Consider the following 10,602-nt stretch of genomic DNA (forward strand, 5'->3'; position numbering starts at 1 on the left):
AAATATTTGTATTAGGCTTACATGTTTAGAAATACATCTTTATTTTTCACAGTTGAGGTGGCTGGACCATTTTAATCCAGGCCATGCAACTTACCATCATTACGTAGAGTGAGGGGTGTTGGAGGACTAAGTACTCTAGCATTTGTCACTGTGTTTTTCACCAGACAAATATAGCTGCCAACATCTGATGATTGGACTTTAGAAATATAAAGATTGCCTGTCTCCCGGGAAATGAACCGCCGGCTGTCCTCCGCCACAAAGGAAGGGAACTCATTAAATACCCAGCTATAGATGATCTCTGAAAATACACAAAATTCAATTGTTGAAAGATACAGATTATTTTACTAACAGTTAAAGCTCAAACAACAAATTCTTTACTAAGTGTTAGATATATTGCAAGGCCATATATATTTGGTCCAGATACTTATATAATTTAGTATTTTATGCTCAAAGGACTATTGTTCTTAATGATTATAAGATCTGAAATGTTTCTTAAGGATGCTTAACATTTATCCATCCATCCATCCATCCATGCATGCATTCAATTCTAATGTATGTTAAATGTGTATTGCATGATTGACACTATGATAGCACTGAAATTAAAAAAAAAGAGAGTTTCCCATTCTCAAAGATCAATCTAGTGAGAGATTTACCCAAACCTATCAATCAATATGGAATAAAGAAATGGAGATAGGTACTCTATTGTAAAGAAGGCACAGAAGAGGGGTACTTAAGCAATCATGTTGATCAATGAAAACTACCTGAGATAAGAGACACCTAAATACATTTGTTTACTCATTTATTCAACAAATATTGTTTGAGAGTCACAATAGATCAGGCATTGTTCTAAGTGAAAAAAAAAAGTCTGTGATCTCATGGAGTTTTCATTATAGTGGAAAGAAACCAGAAATATGCAAGTATATGTCAAGTGGGATAAGTGGTATGAAGAAAACTAAAGCATATTAAGAGAGTGATAGGAGTGAGAAGAACATGTGAATTTATGTTTTAAAAGCTCTCTCTGACTACTGGATAGAAGAAAGACAGTATGAGGACAAAGCAGGCACCCAGAGGAGGAGGAGGAATAATGCCCACTAGCCTAAGAGGCTATTTTCAAAATAGCCATGAAAGATAGAACTTATTTGCATTAGAATGGTAGTGGTAGTGACAGTATTGGTTCTGGTAAAAATGTGGTTGTGGAGTTGACAGGAATTGCTAAGGGATTCATTATGAAACATGAGAAAAAGAGGAGTCAAGGATTTAGGTTTGGGGCCTCATTCACTGAGCAACTAGGAGAATATATTTGCTTTTACTAAAATGGGCAGACTACAGAATGAGCAGTTCTTTGGATATGTGGGTGGAGTAAAACTAGGAATTTAATTTTGGCAAATAAAATTTGACATAATATCTGATATCCAGTTAGAGAAATTGTTAAGGCAGTCATATATTTGAAAAAGGAGGCCAAAAGAAATTTCATTATCACAAGGATTGGATGGTATGAATGGACAAACAAAAAGTTTTGTGTTATTGGACCAAACATTTTAAGGAAGGGAGTGGTAAAAGAAGAGTTTGGAGAGATTAGAGGTAAATCCAAGTTATTAAACAAAGATTAACATGGTGTATGTATGTTATATTAAGGAGCTTGTGCTCAATCTTGTTTGTAATGTGGGACCACAGGGTGTTTTTCAGGAAAGAGTTGACATAGATACATACATTAGTAGGTTATTCTGGTAATTCTGAAAAGGTTGGATTTAATTGCAGGAGAGAACAATAAGATAATATTGCATAATAAAGGTGAAGGCTGAAGAAATATGAATCAGAACCATGATCATAAAAATGAGAAGATGTTGCTCCAAGAAATATATCAAAGGTAAGGCAAGGAAAGAGATAAATAGTCCTAGTCCAGGAATACTCATGTCTTTCTTGGGTGACTGGGAAAAGGATAGTGCAAGAGTTCAATGGAAATACACCAAGTCAAACTAGTTTAAGGAGAAAGATTATTAGTTCATTTTCAGGACATTTTGAGTTGGAAGTCTGTGAAGCAACTCTGGGTAAGAAGTTCTAGCCATTGGCAAATATGTGTTTGAAGTCCAGGAAAGAAAAGATGAGGTGAAGGTTAAATTTGGGGGTTGTCAGTATATTGGTACAATTGAATCCAAGTAAGTAGGTGAGATAAATCAAGAAGATTAGATATGGTGAGAAGATACTCAGGGAAGCACGGACATCTACATAAAGGTAAGAAAGTGTTCACAGGGTAAAAGAGAAGAGACTGCTGGAAAGATTCAAAGGGAATAAAGAAAATGCACTGTTAATAGGTATCAATGGCTTAACCATTTCCACAGGATTAAATAATGTCAAACAAGGAAAAAGTCTATTAAAATAAAGGAAAATGTTACTTAAGATTGGCATGTGGGATATCACTGAATGGCAACTTCAATAGATGAGTGAGGATCAAAATCAGATTATAATTGAGGAATTACAGGCATTGTGTGTAAGTCTATAGCATTAAAATTTAATTAAGAGTTTAAATGACCTATGTTATGATTGAAAAAGCAGATTCCAAGGTCCCTTTTCTCCTACCTACCTACCATGAGTGGTTAAAAGCAAATTCATCGACCTGACCTTATATAGTTCAGTCAGCCTTTCTGGATACTCAAGCAGAGACTGGAGCTTATTCATCCATATTGAAAGTCAGTGTAACTAATTTGAACTTTATTTATTAATCAATTAACTTTAAATTCCTCCCTAATCTATTACTATTACTATTTGATTTTTTAATATTAACTGAACTGACAGTTATGTACAGTAAAGGTAAATCATTAATTTTCATGAATATGTGTTTAAGAAAGGTAGTGCCATAGACTAACTTCTGTGAAAGATCAGAAACATTTTCATAGACATATTCTTGGGCAGGTATATTCTATATACAACTGATAAACATTAAAACAGTATTTCTTCTGTTCCCAAATTCTCCTCTCCTCCCATGTGTTTTCCTCACTTGGTTCAATTCATTAGAACTTCCAGAGGCAATGTACCCAAGTCCTAAGCAAATATTCAGCTGTATTTGACATTCAGTTTTCTCACTAAAAAATGAGAATAATATTACCTGCTCATAAGTTTTCAAATGCGATAATTTAACCAAAAACTTGACCACAGTAAGTACTTATAACATATGAAAATTAACATTTCTGTTATCCCCTCCCTCCAAAAAATTATTTGGTTAGGAGCTTTTTCTATGTATTTCACTTAAATATAAAGAAAACAGCAAAGGGGATATAAAATAACACTGAAAGACTTATTGGTGTTTTTTTTAAGATTTTATGTATTTATTTGACAGAGAGAGACAGCAAGAGAGGGAATACAAACAAGGGGAGTGTGAGAGGGAGAAGCAGTCTTCCCACCGAGCAGGGAGCCAACATGGGGCTAGATCCCCGGACCCTGGGATCATGACCTGAGCAGAAGACAGATGCTAAACGGCTAGGCACCCAGGCACCCCTTGGTGTTTAAATATTAGTCTGTTTTCCATAAAAAATTTTAATAATGTTTGAATGCTAATTCTAAGCAAGATTTAGCCAATATTTATTATTTCAAAGGCATAGAATATAGTTGTAAAAGATGCTTGAAAATTCTGAAATGATATATTGCATTAACGTATAATTATAGTACACATATACAATATAAAAACTTTCAAATATTTTAACAAATGTTTTAAAGAAAACTCTTTTATAGCTACAGTTATACACTTGGCTGTCTTTAGTTCACTTGATATTTTACTAAGAATTTATCAATGGTATCGATGTGGCTTTATTCAAAGAAAACCCAGAGTACAATTGAAATACTTCATTCTGTTCTCACACTTCTCAATTAGACTCTAAATTCAAGGACTTTTCACATTTAACAATATGAATTCTTCTAATTGTTATAATAAGAGTTTCATTTGTTCACACATAACTCACATATATTTTGATATTTTTGCAATTTATTTTAAATTAGATTTTACTGGGTCTATCTCAATTTTTGGCTTATATTACTTGAAATTTGGAGAAAAAGAAAGCAGTGAAAAATTAAAGATTCATTGAAATACTATTTCTTGTAGTGCTTATTGAGTCAATGTTTATAAAATATTTTTACAATAGGAAGAAAGTATATAAAATTGGCATTTTCTCAAATTTTACCGGTAAATGAGTATTTGGGGATTAAACACATTTATTGTTTTTAAAATAAGTTTTCAATTTTGCATAACAAAGCATTTTATAATTCTAAGAAGGATAAAAATAGAAAGGGTATACAATAGAAAACCTGACAACCTGAATTTGGATTGAATTTTCTCATTGTCCCCAAAATGGAAATATTGAGCTGGGTTAAAACTTTTAGGATGGCTGCTTACTTTCTCCTATAAGGTTTTTCATTATCTATTTGCATTTATTTAATATCCTTCTGAAACTTTTCTTTACTATCATGAAAAACAAGCATTAATTATATTTCTAGGAAAATGTCAGAGCCTGAAGATTATAAAATTCAGAAAGCTTGTAAAACATAGTTGGCTTTGGTGTCATAGTCTTTAGTTCCATATACCACTTTGTTTCATATATAATGTACTTTGCCCTTAAAAGTATTTAAACAAATCAATTTATTAAGTATTAAAATTTTTATATTATTCATTTCAGAAGCATGTTGAGACTAGTTGGTCAATTGTTATTTTCCCATTTTTAAAAGATTCTCTTTAATAGCTTGTTTAACTAAGACAAGTGAAAATGTTTTAGAAGTTCTTCATATAATTCTTCTGTGACTCCCTATTTTAGCAAACAATGACTACTTTTTGAGATGTCTTGTGCATCCCAGCTTGGGATTGCCTTTTATGTTAATTTTCACTAGTGCTTTTTTGATACTATGTGGTAGTATATCTTTGGCCAACAAGCTCATATGTTGTGACAGCTTGAAGCTTTGGGTTCTGATGGGAGTTTTTTTTATCTTTCACTATGAGTCAGCGAGAGTCATTCTAGTTCACTGAGGGCAAAGCCAATTGTAGGCCTGGCTTGGTGCATACATTATTCTAACGTCCCCTCTCAGGCAGACCCAAAGACTTGTGTTTTATTCCAGTATGAACATTTATCCTCAAGGTCCTAGACCATAAGGTCTATTTCCATGACACAAGTAATCCACCTTTCTTCCAAGATCTCCTCAGGATTAACACTATTCCTAGATTTTAGTTAGTTAGCCCTTTATTTTAGTTATTTGTTTTTGACATTTGGGGATTTCCATTTCTTTCTTGTAAGCTTAGCTATATAATGAAATTTTCTTTAATTTACACATCATTCTTAAAAGTTTGGTAGTAAGAAAGCTTCTAGGTGGGCTTTATCTGTCTATCGTCCTAATCGAGGGTCCAGGTTTCATGGCTTTATGCTTTGCAGACTTTCAACACAATTGCTGTATGTGATTAAGTGTCACAAAACAGACTATCTTGTCTTTATTCCCCTGACAAATGAGACGATTACTTAAATGAAATATTTACATTTACTCCTGAAAACAGGAGTACCCATATGGGTAACAATGCTCATTTTTCATAACAGCAGTGTGTTAATGAAAAAAGTTTGAGAAAGGGGAATGAAATCGCATACTGGACACTGAAGTTCTTGAAAACAATTTCAATGAGTAATCACATATGATTCATTTCAATATTCTTTACTATAACTACAAGTTATAAAATAACCATTCTTCCTAATAATGTATGTACACATCAGAAGCTCCGGGTCAAAGGATTTGGAGAGAACACAATGGATATAGCATCTGAGTTTGTTCACTGACCCAATTAAATAATGCAACTCTCCTAGGGAGCCTATATTCTTTATCCTTGTCAGCTATTAAAAGGAAAACCTAAAAATCAGAAACTTCTCTATTTTTATAAAATGTTGTCTTATGGTTTGTGAGAACATTTTCCAAATGATGGGTTTTATTTACCAAAACCCCGATCTTCCCTTTTATAATTATCCCTGTAATGTGAGATTTAATGTTATATCTGTCAAAGAACTACAATTATAATTTATTCTTCATTACAAAAATATAATTTTAGTTTGTTTTTTTAAATTGTTTGTTTTGTACCTATAGTTTGATATATTTTTGCATTAATTTTTACTGGATGATGCTTGGCAGAGTATGTGTCATATGCATTTCAATATTTACTAATTGCCTTGTAATTATATTTGTTTTCACAATTCCATCATCCACTCTGATTCTTCTCCCTCCTCCCTTTTTTTTATGATGAATTAATCGATGTGAAGATACTTGAATAGAGATACTTTGTAAGTTACTGGCAAAACAATACGACTTTGAAAATTGGCACCTCAATTATTTTGTTTATTGAAAGCTTGCAGCATTTTGGGTTTTGGAATCAATGTTATCATGAAGGAAATAGAAAGAATTGTCCTATTAAGTATCCATTGCTACTAAGCATAAAGGGATACAACCCGTAATTAATAGGAAATATCTTTTTTACATTGCTGACTTATACCTTCACTGTGATAGAAAGTGTTTTTATAAGCTACATGAATTGCTCTTGGCAGGACAGAGATTAAATTTACTTTCCTCCCCATTATATTGTTAGAACCCAACAGGATGCCTGGCATGTAGTTGCTCAATAAATATTTGATGAATAAATGGTCAGGATAAAAAATATCTATATATGTATTTTTATAAGTCTCTAAGTTTTAGGAATAAGAGTGGATTTTTTTCACATTTTATTTTTTTATTTTTTATTTTTAAGATTTTATTTATTTATTTGACAGAGATAGAGACAGCCAGTGAGAGAGGGAACACAAGCAGGGGGAGTGGGAGAGGAAGAAGCAGGCTCATAACAGAGGGGCCTGATGTGGGGCTCGATCCCATAACGTCGGGATCTCGCCCTGAGCCGAAGGCAGACGCTTAACTGCTGTGCCACCCAGGCATCCCTTTTTTTCACATTTTAAACTTCACTGGAAACTTTCTAAGGCTTTTTATATAGACTTATTTGGCTTTGAGCATATGAGTCAAAGATGGCATTTGAAATAGGGCTAAATACAGACACTGAGAAATAATGTAGGCAGTTTTAACATTCTGGAATGTTCTATCTGTGAACAGAAGACAGTGGGTCATGCTTACAAAGTAACTATTAAGTGTTTTTATGATTTATTCTACCAGGTACATTAGAGGAAACTTGAAGGGGTACTAAATTTTGAGGTGGCCTAATTATTCTCTCAGGTTAAAGCCTCCATGATGGTCAATCATTTCTTCTGTGCTTGAACATGTTCACCGACATTTTGTTGAGGAAGCTGACTCAGCAGCTCAAATTATAAATGGATCATATATAAAAATTATTTTGGCTGCTAGATTTAGGATGAGGACTGTGATCAAGATAACTGGAAGTGTCAACAATTAAGTAGTGATAAATTATTATATGCAAAACACTAGGATATTACCAGGGACTGGGAAAGGGACTAACTAGAAGCTCTATTATGAATCATACATTTTACACTGTTTTCCAATTCCACCACCCCACCCACTGTTAGATGGCAGATACATGTGAATAAGACCATGGACTTTGCAGTGGCAAAGATCAGCATTTCAGAGATGCCTGTGTGATCTTCTGACTAAGCATCTTTGGGCACGCTATTTAACTTTATTAAAGTCTTAGTCTTCTCATCTATAAAATGGAGGAAATTGTAGGTTAAATGAGATATTTAGTGTAAGGTTAGTACTACAGTACTAGACGTAGTCGGTTATTATTATTGTTATAATCATCTTCATTATCAAAGGCCTGGGGCTCAAACAGGTAAAGGAAACAATAGAAAATTGCAGCTAATTACATATCAGAGGAAGAATTCAAATTTGTCCAACTCACTCTAAGCCTATACTGTATCATTATATCATACTGCTTAAATTATTACATTCTTAACTTTCTGAACATGTTTCAGTATCCATAAAATGGGATAGTAAGGTTTATATTATATGTTATGCTGAGGATTATGCAAGCTACTTAAATGAGAGTGTTCACTATAACTACTCAGTAAGAATAGCTGTTACATCAGGATAAATGACCTAGTGTAATGCAGGATGTGATACAGTGCAGACTCACCTGGAACCTTGTACATTTGGATTTAATTTCTACAAGTGTCAAGAGGTGGACCTATAAAACATAGCTAGACACAAAATCCTGAGAATAACAATAGAACAAGGCTGTCTAACTGACACTTGCTTAGTGCCTAGCGAATCAAAGTATTTTTAAAGACATTGTCAAGAATATGAAGAACATTTGCCATGTTTAAAAAATGAAATCGTTTCAATACAAAGGTAGGCTGTATTATTACTTTAAATATCAGTTATCTTAGTTGAACAAAGCAAAGTACTAATTCCCTTTTTTTCAAAAAATGTTTTTGAGACATGTATTTTCATTAGTTTATTATTTAGAGTCAGAAGCAACAGAGTTCTGCTTCAAAATTATGCCACTAAGACAAAATAAAATTTTATATGCATATTCCTCAAAACACCTTTAGCAAAATAAAAGATAAAGAAAAGAAAATTTGTAATAGAAACAGTGGTAAACTGGCATTCTCTCACCATCCGCAACTCAAAAGAATCTAAGTAAGTGAATTCCAAGTCATAGAGTTTAAGTGGTTACACCACCTGGGTGACAGTAAGCTATTTTTACTTTCTCTGTGGAACGCTTCACACAACAGAGGACTTTTGTTTTTAAATCCCAAGAGCCCTGTGTCTAGATGTAAAGGTCATTGCTAACTCTTTTCAAAAGGCAACCTAAATTTCTTTCTTTGCTAAGGGGTTTTTGAATTATTTTTATTAAGTTGTAAACGCCATCAGGTCAGGGACCAGCATGTACTTAATCAGTGTGCTAGTCAGTGGCACAAGTTCAATTTCGGCTTGAAACTTTGCATTAAAAAGCATTCACTCTAGACTTCCCACAATTCATTGTCAAAGCCCAGAGATACCAGCTTTTAATCAACAACAGAATATATGTATTCCAGAATTTTGCTAGGGAAGATCACCTTGATGTGCTTACCAAAAGTATGAAGAGTTTACCTTAAAGAAAAGACATGCATGGAGAATTAATGGAAGACTGTGTGAGCCATCCTTTAGGCATAACCAAGGTAATTTAAATTCATTCTTATTAAATCAAAACATTAGACCACTTATAGTAATAACAACAACAATAGTGAAGGTCAGTTTTGTAGAAAGGGCATCTGAGAAGGAAATTCTTTGAATGTGATTTATGGATGAAGTGTTCCCAGGAGAAGGAATAAAGAAAGGTAGGAAACAGGGAGGAAAAAAATAAGCTAAGCAAGGATGTGGTACCAGAGATTAATTTAAGACTGAGCTCATTGTGACTCTGGGACACAAATTTAACTGCAGAATTGGTGAGTGGAAGGTAAAGAGATTCAGCCTTTTGTATCCTCCTCCCCTGCATCAGTTGGATATTGGCTGCTAGCTGGAGTAGGTGAAGTGCCATGAGGGCAGGGAACACAATTCCCTAGATAAGGGAAATTCTCTGGAGAAGGGGCAGCTGCTGGATAGGCACATTAACCAGGTAAAGGAGATCTGGATGTGACACTAATAGCATCCAGTAAACTTATATAGCACTTAGTATGTACCAGACAGTGTGTGCTATGTATATTAATTTATGTAATCCTTGCAAGGATAGGTAACTCAATTTTATGATGAGGAAACTAAGATACAGAAATCAAAACTTAACCAAGAATTCTTATTTAGCATAAATTTTTATTTTAAAAAAGAAAACCTGATTAACAGGGGTTTCAAGTACTTATTAGGTTGAGGTATATATAATATGGGGTTTAATTTTGCCAATTAAAACTTTCATGTTTCATAGTAACTAATCAGAGCAGTGTCTAAATTCCATTTACCAGACAAAAACAGGTTTCTGGGTATTCCTATTAGCCACTGAGTCACAACCTATCAGAGAGCCACACAAGTCTTAACTATGTAAAATGATAAGGATGTGTCTTGCTGGCACAGAAACCTGCTGTAAAATAGCAGCAGAGTGTGCCTAAATGCCGATGTCCATGGGGGTAAAAGCAATATTACTGCATGATTATAAACATGGATACTTATTCCTGATATCCTTTAACATTAGGATTTACAGAATTTTCCAAATACGTAACCCTTCAAATTCTCATACATTATAATTTTTATATTAACCAGTATTTTCTAGAATTAAAAGGAGTCTATAAGATGGCAGTGCTTCATGAATAGATAGCATTAATCTTGGGTAATATTCTAAAGGGAGAAAAATGGAAACCTTGATTTAAAAAAAAAGTTTTCCTCATTTTTCTGTGTTATTCAGTAAAATATTATCTTCTATCCAAAAAGTATTTGTCATTTGTATACAACTAAATAATTACATTTTAATTTAGTTTTATGTATTGAAAGAGAAAGAAAATTCATAAGGGAAGTATTTAAAACACCAAATATTTTTTATTGATGGTGAATTTTTAAGATATCTTTACCTCTTTTAATTTAATACTATGCAAATTTTATTGTGCAAATTTGAAGACTTGTTTCAGGATAAATAGTAACAGAAACAAATATGAGTTTTATGATTTA

General features: G+C 33.2%; 1 protein-coding gene across 1 annotated transcript in view; it reads right to left on the reverse strand.

Moving 5' to 3' along the window:
• CNTN5 (contactin 5) overlaps positions 1-10,602 on the reverse strand; it is a 1,363,322-nt gene that overhangs the window by 402,537 nt on the left and 950,183 nt on the right. Inside the window, exon 8 of the mRNA XM_034666129.1 lies at positions 95-298. Coding sequence (XP_034522020.1) covers positions 95-298 — 204 coding nt within the window. The remainder of the gene's footprint in view (positions 1-94; positions 299-10,602) is intronic.

Source organism: Ailuropoda melanoleuca, chromosome 8, assembly GCF_002007445.2.
Source record: "Ailuropoda melanoleuca isolate Jingjing chromosome 8, ASM200744v2, whole genome shotgun sequence".
NCBI lineage: Eukaryota > Metazoa > Chordata > Mammalia > Carnivora > Ursidae > Ailuropoda > Ailuropoda melanoleuca.